The following is a 15099-nucleotide window of genomic DNA, read 5'->3' as shown; positions in this document are numbered from 1 at the left end:
ATATGGTCTTTCCCTTCTGTAATGGCTTGGCAGGCAAAAAACGGTGGTCTGGAGGGTTGCCCAGAGCGTTGCCAGTGGTTAAGATTAATTCTAAACCTTCCAGCCATCACCTCTTTGTTTTTGCTATGTCACCCCGAGTGGGACGGGTATGCCCAGACGTGGGTCCCGTGCCTGCTGGGCCTAGAGACCCAAGCTACTCCTCACTGATGAGCCCCAACAAGGGCAAAACATGTTTGGGGATGCTTGTGGTCTCGTGCAGAAGGGATGTGGCCTAGCAGTTCGGGCTGGACTGCCCCTTTTGGGGTGGGACCAAGCCTGATTTGCATATGGTCTTTCCCTTCTGTAATGGCTTGGCAGGCGAAGAACGGTGGTCTGGAGGGTTGCCCAGAGCGTTGCCAGTGGTTAAGATTAATTCTAAACCTCCCAGCCATCACCTCTTTGTTTTTGCCATATTGTAGGCATGGCTGCCTCCAAACTCGTAATGAGGCCCATGGAATTTTCTAATAGGGACGCAGGTGTTAAACTCCCTTGGCCCTCGTCTTTGCTGTGCTTGGGACTTTAACCTTAACATTACCCAGTTGGAAATGCCCTCAGAATATGACATTTTTGTTAATTATTGATGAGGAAAAAGCCAGTTCAGTTTGTTATATAGGTTATATAAGTCATTTCACCTTTCCATTTGTTGGGGTGCTGTGAGAAAACGTATATACTCTTTTTGTAATGTTTATTTAAAAAATCTGTAAAGCTTATGAAAAATATGAACTCTGATAGATGCACATGTGATGTCCATTTAAGAACAAGACACAGCAATGACATTAGATGTCACAATTCATACAAATTTCGAGTCATAGTACATATTTCTATTATCTGGGTGAGTGCAAGGAATATATGTATATCTAAATCATGCATGAGTTACGAACTTGCCATAAATTGACTGTTGGAAAGGACATACAATGAACGTCATCCCAGGGTGCGCCATTCCTATACAGAGAATTAAGCAGCCTCTTTTAAAATGGCTCACCCAAAATCTGTCACTTTTTGTCTCATTCTGGGGGTCACGCTAACGGATGACTTTATTATTTCTGATGGGTGCGTCCTACACAGTGCACTAAAAAATTCAATGAGCAGGATGCTGTTCCTGCAGACTACTCGCACGTTTGCCATACCATACACTTTTATCCTACTTGCACCTGTTGGAACTGTGTGGTGGTGGTGGGGGGAGGGACCACTGGAGAAGCCATACCGACTGGTTGGGCTGCTCTGATAGAACATATCCGTCAGAGAAATTTGGAGACCCAACCACCCTGGCTCAGAACGGGAATTTAGGATTCAACTATTCTTCCCAACTCTGCAGCTGCCTACCAAGAAACGCTTAGATGTTTCGCCAGCTCGGTGCCAGGCCAGGATCCTAATTGCGCAAGAGAAATGATTAAGTGTTGCTGTTCCATCATCAGTAAACAATCAAAGAACCCCTCGATATAGTTATATTTCTCACAATTAGGCAGGCAGCCTGCTAATGACTGGTATTAGCCCATGCCAGGCGTATAATAGCTGCGATCATTTCTCTACTTCCACGGCATCATCAGGCGGCGCTCTTACAGACAGCCGTCGGGGCATTATTTCTGTCATGTTTACTGCAACTCCATCACTTCATTATCAGTATAATACAGATGTAAGCCTAGCCAATTATTCCTGAACTAAGGGAAAGGGCACCCTGACACCGAAGCGGCTGGATGATAACAGACTACATACACAGACATCTGGGCATACTAAAGCTGTTTTGGAAAATGGAATTTGGATTTTTAGTAACTGCATAAATGGTGCATGCTCATGTCACAGTTCTCAACAGTGTTCCTGGACAGGAGCATTATCCTTTAGTGAGAGCCCTCCTGTTAGTAACATCCTGTGCTTTGTGCAATGCTGTGATTGGCTGTGAGTGGGACACGCCAAAATTTACATCATATTTTGTTCATTTTCCAAATGCTCTTGACCAATCTCTAAATTGTGATATGTTTCTCATCAGATTGTAAAATGGTTATTATTCAGAAAAGGATTCAAGAAAAGAGACGACTAAAGAAATTCCAAGAGATCACAAATCTTCAATCCAACTTGGAAGACACATGAGCTCAAAGTATCTTTTTTAATGAAAAGAGACAAAATGATGATGGGGTTAAGTGATCCCAATGAATTTAACTTTAGCCTTCATCCAGTTCCCAAATGATGGCATTATGTTTCCCAAAGGGCAGAGGTCTTCAACTGACGACTCTCAGATGTGTTGCACGACAATTGCGATGGTCCTTCATCAACCCTAAGCTTTCTGAGGCTGATGGGAATTGCAGTTCAAAACATCGGCATAGTCGAAGCCTCATCGTTTTTAAAACTTTGATATGGGCAGGAGGAAAAGAAACACATCTGAACATGTAGGCAGCAGCTGGACCTCAGCTGGCCTATTTACAACACACATGTACACACACTGCCTGTCCACAATACTATCAAAAACCCACAGGTTAAGATAGCCGGACAAAGAGCTTGTGCCCCTCACTCACTTTCTGGATATCTCCTTATAATACTAGTCAATGCGTACAGGAGGTGGGATCTCTTATGAGAATCCAATTCTTCAGTTTCTTCAGTCAAAGTGAGATACCAGATCTCTGTTTATGTAGAGAGCATTCAGGAGATATTAACCACAGACCAAATGAACTATGTCAGTGTTGTTATATCGCACCAAGATATTGAATAATTAGAACGTCTTGCATGTATTTCCTTTCTCTTCTGAACTTAAAAGCACCACAGAGGACATCTTTGAACGGCCATGTTCCACAGATTTACTGATCAGGGTATGGTTAATATACAGCTGCTTTTGAATTACACCTCAATAATGTCTTGGCCCCTTTCTTGCCTAGTCACTTGGAAATCGCGATTATCTCTTACTTATTGTTTTGCCCTCGTTGGGTGGTGCCCTAATCCCAGTGTCTATCAAGCATGAAGCAACCTCTGAAATGCCTGCGTGTAGGATGCCCCATTATACTCATGTAGCACACACATCAGTCCTGCCTGCAACCTGCATTCTTCAGCCATCACATGAAGTCCATGTGGTTGGTTCCATGGCTGGAGCTCCATTGAAAACCAATTCAAGACTTTTCACTCAGTATCATGTAGTGTGCATGTTTGCTGCCCACATATCAATATTGCTACGATAAATGAGAAGTACAGAATGATGGCGAAGCTCTGATAGGTCTAATTTGGTAGGTTAAGATCAATAGAAAGATGTGCGTGTTCGGATGTAGGGAAGGGCAATGACTGTAGAATACAAAAGAGTATAGCAACCAGGTGAGAGATTGAGAGAGAAAGAAGGAGAAAGAGAGAGAGAGAGAGAGAGAGACAGACAGACAGACAGAGTATATATATATATGTATATATATATATACACACATACATGTATATAGGGGTGCCTGTAGAAATTACTTCTCTGTACTACTTTAAAGGGGAGGGTTGCAGATAGTCCTGTCACTTCTTACCCTTCCACCTCACGACATGGGCACCTCTGATCAATTGCCCCTGCAAACCCATGGCAATGGATCCCAGCAGCCAAAGAGTTAATTCACAACATGTATGCTTAGGAATGTTATTACTAGAACTTTTAAAATGTTGACGGAATAAACTTTGCATGAGAAAGAAGTCCTGTTTTTACAGCTGCAGCTATTTCTCAATAATTCCTTATGGGATGATTGTGTCAGACTGGAGAAATAAAAGAAGCAGCCAGCAGTGGCTTTAACTTATTTCTGCTTGCTTGCTTTGTGAATCGCCCGCATTTCTTTTCAATAAATATTCAAACTCAAAATATCCTACGAGCGGTGGAATGATAGGAAAAAGAGCAAGTGGGGCAAGCTCCAAATGTAGCTAGGAACATATTACAAAACGTTCTGCACCAACGCAAGAAATCGAGTACACCGTATTTATTTTCTGATTGTTCTGTTCCCAGAAAGGCTGCACCACTTCTTTAATGTGCGACTGGGACTTTGAGGCAAGATCTGTCCCTTTTCATGTCACAAAGCTCAGAAAGACCAACAGTAAGAGTGTCTGAGTTTTGCAATGAGGTCACAATAAGTGTGTAATATTGATTAGTGCCAGGTCTGCTTGTGCAGTCCTTATTACACAAGCAGAAAAAATGGTTTCCAGGTGTCTCTGCTCTTTTGTTAACACTGGGGCAAATGTCACATAATCTGGCACCGGTTTGCAGTTTAATGTGAAGTGGGATAGGTTTGATTAGTGATGTCAATTTGTAAAGTTTGATTATTAAACAGATATTTTACTTGGACAAGGAAACGTTGTACAGCAAGCACTGTTGGGTCCTAACATCTGACAGTACGATTAGCACGGTGCGGGTGCATGATTGCCGTATTGAAAGCCTTAACTTCTTAAGTATTTGCCAGGTCATTTGGATATTGAACAATGTGTAAAGAGTAAACTGGGTTCTTTTTAATTACTTATGTCCCCATTCAACAAAGTATTCTATTTTTCACTGCTATAAAATTATTTTTAAAAACCTCTCATTGCCCGTTGCTTGACGTCAATACAAATTAAGTGAAAGACTTACCAGTCTGTGCCTTCAGCCAAATACCTGGGCTGGGGCCCGATTGGTTGAGGAGTTTGAAGTTGGTGGCTGAAGTCAAAGCCTGGGCGTAGTCGATGAGGGTGAACAGATACACGCTCCTGAGTCCGCCTGTGAGGACATATAGACTCACTGGTTAAGGAGACTTGATAGTGCCATGTGAACATCCCTGAAATGCTACATGTCATTGCCAGGTAAGCTTAAAGCAATTTGGCCCGGGATAGAATGAAACTGAACAAAAGTACTCAATCGACTAGGCTTTGGGTAGCAATTTGCATAGCATACCAGGGTCAAGTTTCTCAGAGCGAGTCAGTATCATTAAGAGCATTACATTACAATACAGAATTCAATGACTTACCTTCTAATTAACACTTTCAGTCTATACGCATTCTCAGCTGGGCTCTCATTTTTATTTTAAGCTTAATCAAGTATACTTCTATTTTATTCTATGCAGTATAAAAGCATGTTAACATAAAAGAAACAAAAAGACAAGTGATAAGATAAACCCATTCATTTTCAATAAAAAAGCAGTCATGAAAGGAAAACGCTGAAATGTAATTTTAAAAAGCATCCTAGAGTAAAACCTATCCAATTCATTAAAAACAGTTTGGTTAATAAATATTGAGTCTCAATGTAAACCGGCCAAGACGTGTGCACTGAATTACAACAAAAATCATCACTGAAACCAGTGAAATCTTATCAAAAATTAATTAAAAATATGAACACTAAAATCTAACAAAAGTTTTCCAAGAAGGGTTCAATTAAAATGCAATAAAACAAATCAGCAAGAGGATTAACACTGATGTCCTACGAAAAATTAGCCATTGACATCCAATGAAAAAAAGTCAGTTGAGTGGAGAACCACTGAATTCTAACATAAATCTTTCAGGTGAGGAACCACTGAATTTCAGCAAAATATCCACCCAAAAGACAACCATCCCATTCTAAATCAAATCAACTAAGAGGAATTCTAATCGAAAAGTAGTTATCAGAGAGACCACCAAATTCCTCAAGAAATAGATCTGAGAAAATGAAAAGGGGAAATAAATGAACACCAAAAAAGGTCAACGAAAAGAAAACATCCCCAGGAAGGAGGCCAATTAATTGGTACAAAAATGGGTAGGTTGAAGATCCATTCATTGAAATGTTGACCTCCATGAGAACGTTCTGGTTGTGTTATATTTCTATATATTCTTGCTTACCATTTTAAAAAATCTGATCTTTTGTATGACCATAGTCAGGCGCAATCAGGAATCCTGATAGAGTTCTAAAGTGTTACTTTCTAGATGGAAGCACTACTCCCTAAGGACAGCTGCAGTGCCAATTGGTCAACTTGCAGTGACAGTGTTTATCTAATCATAATGTTTACCTAATGGCATTGACAATATTGAAATTGTGAAATAATTCACTAGATAATGACCAGAACAGCTGCAAGATTGTGTGCCACAGACTGCAAAGTAAAATGTTCTCATCCCCCTTTCACATAATCCGACCTCCCTGTGATACCCGGACACTAAAGGAGTCCAACGGTGCACAGCGTTATTGAATAATTGCTCTTGATATTATAGTGCCCCATGCTGCTGGTGCCCTAGGCCTTTGCCTGCATTATCTGACATGATGGCCAGACCTGGAACTTGACTTGGTGTCAACGAGAGAGAATCCAGTTTTAGTAGTGTGTAGGAAAACTGAAGGAGCAAACTTAGCAAGGCTATTCTCTGAGCTTGTCCATCATCGAAAACCAGGAACCTTCACATGCCAGAACACTGGTCCTGGCAGACTCGCTGCATCGTGGCTCATGCACAGTAACAGAATCTCACAAAAACTGCATGGCAGCTGACTCATCTCGTAAATCCAAAAAGAAGATCCTCTATCGACACGCTGTCGCGTGACGCGCACAAACGACTGCACGGTTTATATTACTGGTTCCTGTAACAGATGAGCTACAGTCAGCAACAGCTGAGGTGGCCAAATCAGTGAGTACAGTGGAAGACCTTACAGTTCCAACTTAGGCATGTGGATGCCCGAACTAAAGGCAAATGGCACTTGAGAAGGCTCCTGACACGGGTCACGTGCAGTAGCCACCATCTGTGTGTTTTATCTCTCATCACTGGCATAACATATAACACATCTAATGGAAATCATCCAAAGGAAAATCACTGATATCACTATATCCCCACCCATAAAGTTATTGGCACAATACAGCAAAAGAAAACAGCACTCTGCCCACTTCAGATAATATGCAATTTACACATCAGTAAAGTGCATCCCATACACAAAAGGAAAAAAGTGCAAATTGCTCACATTTTCCTGAGCCTTTGTGATTACGACCAATGAGGCTCTGAATAGGCTCTATTCACAAAGTTTTAGGAAAATCTAAGTAATTTGTAATTGTATTTCCTTTCGTAAATCGAGTGCATTTTACTCATGTACACATGAAGCATGAGAGAGGTAGTAAGCACTGCTCGCCTTTTATTGCATGTAAATATGTGCTCTGTAAAGCGCTTTGGATTAAGGCGCTATATAAATAACACAATATGACTCGCCCTTTCACAATTCACTTTGGAACACACTTAAGAAATGGCCCACTGTAGCCTCCTCAAATAAAAAATGTCAAGGGAGCAAAGAGTAGAATTCATGTGATCGGGAAAAGAATCTAATTCTGTAAAGTAACAGTCACGTGTAAGTAAAATAGGTTTATAGATCATCATGGCAGGCAGTGCTGGTTCTATAGCAAGGCATTTCAAGGCAAAGGACACTACTAGCAGATAGCACTAGGGGGCCGCGCCTGATTGAAAATCTGGAAGCACTTGTAGAAAGAAGGGGCCCCAATATTGCATTTAGTCTGAGGTTTGAATACTCCTTGAAGCCTCTCTGGCTTCAGCTAGTTGTGAAATGTGTTAAATAGTGTAACATTCTGAAACACTAATAATAGACATGATTAGCACAACAAACCAAAAATGGCGGCTCGACCTAAAATGGAGGCTCACTGACAGGTAGTTGTACAGAGTTTCCCGATTCAAGACAAAGGCATAACCGCGTGGAAGGGTAGAGAAACTGACCTGGGGTGTGGCATGAGCCGGCGGTGCTGGGCTTCTAGGAGCTGCTGCTGAAGCAGGTATTGCTGGTGTAGGGCTTGAGGTAGGAAGGAGGGTCCCGTCACATCCTGGAACTGCAAGGTTGGCAGAGGCGGCAGTGGCTGGTGCAGTGGGCCGTTATGCTGGTGGGATGTCGCCATTGGAGGGCTCAGTCCTTGCTGGGGCTGGGCCGGGTGAGGATGAGCAAATTCAGCAGAGATCTGCGGTTGAGGCCCTAGGTGGAAGTGCCGGCAGGAGGTAGCATGCGCATGCTGGGACCGCTGGAACGGGGCACCTAGAAAGAAGAAGGAATATTCATTAGGCTACAGGTGGGCTTTGCTCACGATATTAACACATCCAAACGTGTCCACATCAAAGATGGAATGGCCCAGAACGTATACTGGTTGCTTCATGAAAAGTGCAGTTTTGAATGGAGAATGCTAGTACATTTTGTAATGTCTCTTGTGGAATATGCATGCATTATCCTTCTTATATCTTTCATCTATTTCCACCCCACTTTGAGGCTGGAAACTGCATGCAGTAGCTGATCTGTTCATTTTGCCAAATACGCAAAAGGGTCCTTTCTTTCTGACCCTTTTGTTCATTATATAGCAAACGTGGTAAGACGGTCGGCATACTAAATCAGTAGTGGCACGATGTTACCTTTGACCCGCACCCTTTTCTGCCCGCCCCATTTTCTGGCCCACCGCCATTTCTTTTCCCTACACCTCTCCCCATACTCACCATCACCCCTGCACCAAATTAACAAAGTTGTGTTTTACAACAGTTCTAGCACGATGAAAAAAAACTGTGAAATTACCCCCCTCAGCATACAGCTTTATGCTGCCCCCCCCTTCCAATCACCCACCATTGGCGCCTCTTAAGGGACATGCCAAGGACTGTAGCCACTGACACACCACTCCCATTACCTGCCCACTTTTACCCAAAAGACTGTTATAAAAACCGTTGCAGCTGCATTATAGGAAGCACGGCCCCATAGTACAGGAATAAAAAACTAAAAAGACATTCTCTGGATCTTTCAAAATGTGAACCTCCACCTCTTGTGAGCTCACAATTCAGAGTTGATTACCGCATTGAGAATTCTTATGGAATAACACAGTAATACCACCTGTTTTTACTGTTTCACCAAACACATGATAAGGTAAATTGTGTTGTACAGAAACGTGTTGTTACTGGAAACTAAACCAAGAAGGCATCAAAATTAGCCAATGCGTACATCTTACCCACAAAATGTATGCATCAGCTCTCCAGAAGTGATATTTTATTCACATGTTTTCATGTAGATCCTGGCGTTATGGCAAGGAACCAACATTCTCACACTCTGCCAATGTTTTATTTGACCAGATTATTGCAATAATGTTTGCATGATAGTTCTTTTATCCTCACGGAATAAAAAAGCGTTAAAAAGTTATAGTATTAGTGCTCATATGCTGGAGTATGTTACCTGTAAAGGTGCAACTCCAAATGCCACACACTGTCCTACTGGTAATATAAGCAATAGGCTAACGCAGCATAGTCACTCTATAAGCGCAGCGCACACCCATTTTGCAGCAGTTGCTGAGCCTTGCTGTAGATGACTCACAATAGGTTCCCTCTTCCTTTTCACCTCTCACCTTCTCTTGGCTTCATTACAGGTTCAAGATATCATTGTGCCTTCTTTACATGGTATGCACTAGGAGTGCACCCGCACATAACTACAATATCTTGAGTGTTTTTGTAATTAAGTCCATATTTCTTCTGCTTCTGTATTAAATAATGTGTTGTTTCGTTTAACCGATATCATGTAACAGAGCCTCACCCCTATTTTCTAATTATTATAAATGTCTTCAAAGACCCACTGCATTTTTCTTATGATATTGTGGCTCCCCTTGTGCACCAGCGGCCTAGCCCTTTACTTCTGTAACATGTCCATTCTCACTTTGACCCTTATCCTTTATGTATCTTCTCCCTTTGTGAGGGACTTGGCATTCGTTTTATAATGTCTACTATTATCTGTTAAAATTATAATAAACCTTTTGAAACTGGAAAATACAGCTTTGGTAGGACATTGCTGCAACAAAGAGCTGTACCCTACCACCATTTATACAATGAAAGAGTAGGTGTACTGAGATGGTAGCTTCTCTAAATCACTGAAGGAGGCTTTGTGGGCTCTGTCCAATAGACGAACGTGGATCAAATGGCCCACATTGACACACAGAGCGGGCGAGGGGCCAGAACAAAGCAAACACCATACTAGCAATCAGTAAAACGACTGCCAACACAAAGGCCTCAGTGGGTTCATGATCATGTTTCCAAAATGGGATTCACGGTCCGGTGTTAACCGCCAATATATGCCTTTCCATCACTAGTTGTGCTCCAACGGAGGTACTGTCCCACCAGAATAATGCAGATTGTTGTGTGTGCAGCCCATCAAGCCCCTTACTCCCATTGTAAGATGGACGTGCTTGTGGAGTGTTTTTTTGCTTATGCAAAGTCTCGGGAGGATAGCTCAGGGGCAACGTGCTCGCCTTGGAAGCAAGACAACACAGAGCACCACAGGTTTGATCCCCGGGTCTGCACTTAGAAACCTCTGGGTATTAAGCGTGTTATAAATATCATGTCATATGCAAAGACTATACAAAATCGAAAGGACTGTTGGATGTATGAAAACACACTTAGGAGAAGATTACATCTTTAATTAAGCTTTGCCATATGGAATAACAAAATGATCTTACTTGGGTGTCTAAATCTTCGCCCCTCCGACCCCCCACAGATGGTGTCATATCTAGCAGAACATTTTCTCACCTATTTCACTCAGTATTAAAGACACCATGTACATTTAATCCCATTTTTTTTTAAAATCGTACACTGGGAAAAATTCTGCCCTTGGTTACTTCAGCAGCATTTAGCATGCGTGGAGCATGTTGGATGGATTGCTGCAATGGCATCCATGCATACATGCATTACACATGGAAATACAAATATATTAATACAGTTAACTGTGTAAAAAAGATACATTGGCACTAGTCGCCTGGGTTCAAGCCAATTAGCTTGCTCGGATCAAGGGCTGAATACAGAGATAAGGGCCCAGTTTACAATAGTTGACGCCTGTTCCTCCATACTCCCTACTCTCACCCAGGGATCCCCACTCCAACTTTTTAAAGTAAAAAAAGATTAACTCTACTTACCTGGTGCCTCCACTCTTCCGCAACCCCCACAGACTTCTTCTCTGGCAGACTGCCAGGAACATGAAGACTGGACTCATGCGTGAGCTCCATTTCCAATGCACCAGGCAGCCATCTTGCTGTAATTTATTATTTTTGGGAACAAAATGCTGGTGCTGCCCATGTCGAGGCATTTTTCCGCAAACGTGGAGTACCCATTAGCGCCCTGGACGTTATGTTGCGGTACTAATGGTGTTAATCAATGCTGAGGCATGCATATCCCGGCATGCTCCTTCTGGAATCCTCCTGAAGTAGTACTTCTGGCATGCAACACCTTATTTAAGTTTTTGAAGCCATGAAATGGAAAAATACCTACATCAACCAGCTCTTGAAAATAAATGTTCTTCTTGGTGAAAGTACCACATGAGGCCTTCCCCCTATGAATGCACACAAATGCTACTCCCTCTGGTGCTCCTCCCCTTATACATCCATCCTAGCTGCTGTTACCGGGGGCCCTGGCAATAGACTGCTCATTCAGAAATATGCACTTTTGTCAGAGATTCTTGATGTAGCACTTTTCATTCTCACATTCCCAAGATGCACAGCATTGCCCCCGTTTTGTGGTGATATGTTATGTTAAAGGTTCTTGTACCATGCACTGTTGTCACCTACATGTCCTGACGTTCAGAGTTAAACTCCAAACTCTTTGGTACTAATTTGGTCTCTTTGGAACTAACACTAGTGCCCTTAAAGCACTGTCATGAGCGTAAGGACCACTATGACCGCACCAAAACAATCTACTTGTGGAGTACCCGAAATGGTAGCACTCTGTCCTGGACTCTTTAATGTGTATATGAAACCTATAGCCACACTCATCGCCACTTATGGCATGGTTTTGTAAATGTACACAGAAGATACACAATACTTGATACATTTTTGGAAAAATAGAAGCACCAGCACGTCAAAGCATTGTACGTAGATAAAATGTACAACACTATGTTGAAGAATAACTTTTGCCTCAATGGACGAAGAGTGAAATTATATTATAGTAATAATAACCAGGTCACCGGGCTATATCAATTGTTAACGGCCTAAGGCTAGAGTTAATAGGCAAGAGCGAAGCTAGGGCCTTTAATGAGGGCCGCTGGGACATTACCACCTGGTACAGCCAGGGTGCCCAGTTATTATTGCTATTAGCATCCCGGGTTAAAGTACCCGAGTGATAGTAGCAATGTATTTTGTTGAACGCTCAATGTGACCTCTTGATTGATATGATGATATGATATATATGGCATTTATAATGCACCTATACACAAGTGTTTCAAGGCAAGACAAGGCAAGGGAGGGAAAACAGCGGGGGGGACAAAAAACAACAATCTTACTAGGCCTAGTGATAACCAGATTGCGCAAGTGCAGGGGAGGGGCAGCAGGGGAGAAGTGCAGGAGAAAGGGGTGTGGAAGGATGGACAAGTGCAGAACAATAAAAAACAGGAAAACAACAAGTAGTACAGCCAACGGGTGTCAAGTGCGAGTGTTAAGAGTGTAGACAGCAAGCGTCTGAGTAGTGCAGGAGAGGGGACTGTAGGGTTACAGATACAGACCACAAGTGTGGGGGGTGCCGAGAGGCAGTACGGTTATGCAGCTGGACAGGCAGGGACTTGGGCCCGAGTTCAGAGGGTTGCCAGGTGACCAGTGCGTGTAACATGCAGGAGATCAGCAGGGGAGAGGAAGAGAGAAGGCAGAAGCAAAGAGGAAGGTCTTGAGGTGCTTCCGGAACCAGAGATGGTTCTGTTCAAGTTTCAGAGAATTAGAGAAGCTTTTCCAGAGGGAGGCACCAACCGAAAGAAAGAGATCTGCAAATACTCACCCAAGATGACCACCATGGAAATGGAAGGCAGGGCTCCATGCCAAGCCTCTCTTGCCTTTCCATGGTGTCCCGGTATCCAAGAGGTGGATTAGTTGCAGTGACACCAAAAGGAGGAACATGTGAATGGAAGTGGAGACAGGAGGACCGGGGGGAGCAGATCGAGCTGGAGGCAGTGACTGGGTGCTTTCAACAGGCTCGGAATGCGGATTTGGATCATGGGATTAGTCCACGGTCCGAGCAGTACTAATAATCAGTAAAACCCATCACCTAACTACTTGATTGACCCTGTGTGCTGGCCACCAACCACCTGAAAAACTTCGGCAACACGTTCAAGGAAACTCTTCCATTCAATTCTCAATGAATGCCTTCGCACAGAGGCACCATCACTAACTTTGTTTTTCTCACGAATATCCTGCCTTTCTCAGAACGCTAACTCAGGGTGGGCTTTTTCACATGTCTGGTGCTTGCTCGCCTAAACTACTGGAATAGCATCTATCTGGGCCTTCCAACACATTTTTTTATAAATTGCATATACAAGTGCAAATTGCCCCTAATTCACTATCCACAACATTAATTCTGTGAACTGGCACCCTAAATCCACTATGGCAGTTGCCTTATCTACTACTATCTTCCTCCTGACAACCAACCCCCTTTATTTTCTTGGCGTCCTGAAGCGGCTATTGCTCATGTCTATCATTTTACAAAAAGCCCATACATAAATGTGTTATATGAGTGCTGTCCTTCATTCACATTAGGCATATAAAATAAGCAATTATATGAATATCATTGCTGACAATGGCTACATCATTGCTGACAATGGCTGCAAAGTTCTAATTACTCTTTCAACCGAGTCACGATTGCATTTTAAACCAATAATTCCTACCGGGAAAGGTAATTGCTTTCTCTCTGCTGATGTCCTGAAGATTTCTTGTACAAATGTTACACTGCAGGGCTGTTGGTTTGCTACAGTAAGGAAACACTTACAGGAATGCTCATATCGCTATCGATTTGCTTTGCTCTTCGGTAGTTGCCTGGAAAGCCTATTGGGATTCATAAATACTGTCAAAGACATCATGCTGTCCACTTTCTATGTCGCCTGTACTGATGAGGTCCATAAAGAGCTACGGACGCCGGCCCTCTTTCTATGGCGGGAGGATGCGCGCGGAAAGTGGCATTGCATGAGGCCTCTGAAGACATTAATGGATTCTGGAGCCAGTGTGTTCCTGGTACCCCTCTGCAGGGCATCACTTAGTGGAGAGGTTCAGGGTCTTAGCAGCCTGTCTGCATGGTTTGACGCTGACACCAGGGAACCAGACAAATGAAAGGGAGAAATTAGTCGGGTATTTTATTTTGATGCCGCTCATTTTATGTATTGATTACTTATTCTTTCTAACAGAAAGGGTGTGATGTACAAAGGCTTTACTATGAGTAACTCTGATTTACCCTTAACATAGGGATATTCGAATCACAGTTTACTCTGAGTAACTCCGACTTACTCCTAGCCATGGACAAGACAAGGCTTACACATGCTTCTTTTCAATTTGACCAAACCTTACTTAATAAATACCATCTATATGGACGGTAAAAAGAAAGAAGTTACTTTGGTGCAGTAGTAATTTCACCAAATAATCTGGGTAGCAGAAGGGGCATTTGACAGCAATTTTTGCCCTGGTGCTTATAACATCCAAAACTGAACTTGTCATGTTGCAATGGGTTTCTAATATGTGCCAGTGTTTTTAGAAATAGAGCAAACTTTGCCCTAGTGCTAATACCGTGAAATGTTGCACTTGCACTGGTGCAAAAATGTTGTAATCTGGCTCCTGAAGTGCGTGGGCTCGGATGGCGCTACACACATTAGTGGCATGTCTCTGCCACGCTGCAAGTGCAATACCAGTCTTTCCGGCGCCACGCTTGCCTCGCTGCAAAGAACTGCGCAGACAGGAGAGATGGTGAGAGGCTGGGTAGTGGGTGTGTCAGTCCGTTAAGAGGGGGTTGGGGCACGTCAGATGCAAAGCGGAAGAGGAAGAATCCGAGCACAGGTCGCAGCTTGTGGCTGAGGGTGACCTGCCCCCCACCCCTGTCAAGATGCGGTTCGGGGTGGAACGGTGCAGAAAGGGTGTGTGTGTGTGTGTGTGTGTGTATATATGCATGGGGGAAAGCACTGCACACCGTCCCCTTCCATTATGTCAAGTCCTTCCCCTTGGGTTAGAGTATCTCTCATTATGTAGGGATTGTACCTTTGCATGAGAGGTCCTCCTTTGATTTCAAGTCACAGCCCCTTGGGGTATACTTTCTTTCCCAGTGTATATTTTCTTACCTTAAGTCACATTAGTTGTAGGATTATATGCCTTCATGGCGTTCCATTGCATTATTAAGGCTGCT

At 43.0% G+C, this 15099-nt stretch overlaps 1 protein-coding gene across 6 annotated transcripts in view; it reads right to left on the bottom strand.

The window, feature by feature from the left end:
- The window catches only part of ARK2C (arkadia (RNF111) C-terminal like ring finger ubiquitin ligase 2C), a 268328-nt gene that overhangs the window by 45792 nt on the left and 207437 nt on the right, over window positions 1-15099 (bottom strand). For 5 of the 6 annotated variants that reach the window (XM_069626915.1, XM_069626918.1, XM_069626916.1 and 2 more), the window contains exons 2-3: window positions 7672-7981; window positions 4598-4723 (exon numbers count right to left, since the gene is read on the bottom strand). In XM_069626915.1, the coding sequence (XP_069483016.1) occupies window positions 4598-4723; window positions 7672-7981 (436 nt within the window). The remainder of the gene's footprint in view (window positions 1-4597; window positions 4724-7671; window positions 7982-15099) is intronic. The other variant, XM_069626919.1, reaches the window with a different exon arrangement.

Source organism: Ambystoma mexicanum, chromosome 6p, assembly GCF_040938575.1.
Source record: "Ambystoma mexicanum isolate Mex_15411 chromosome 6p, UKY_AmexF1_1, whole genome shotgun sequence".
Taxonomy (NCBI): domain Eukaryota; kingdom Metazoa; phylum Chordata; class Amphibia; order Caudata; family Ambystomatidae; genus Ambystoma; species Ambystoma mexicanum.
The sequence above is the reverse complement of the archived record's forward strand: the minus strand, read 5'-3'. Positions and strand labels throughout refer to the sequence as shown.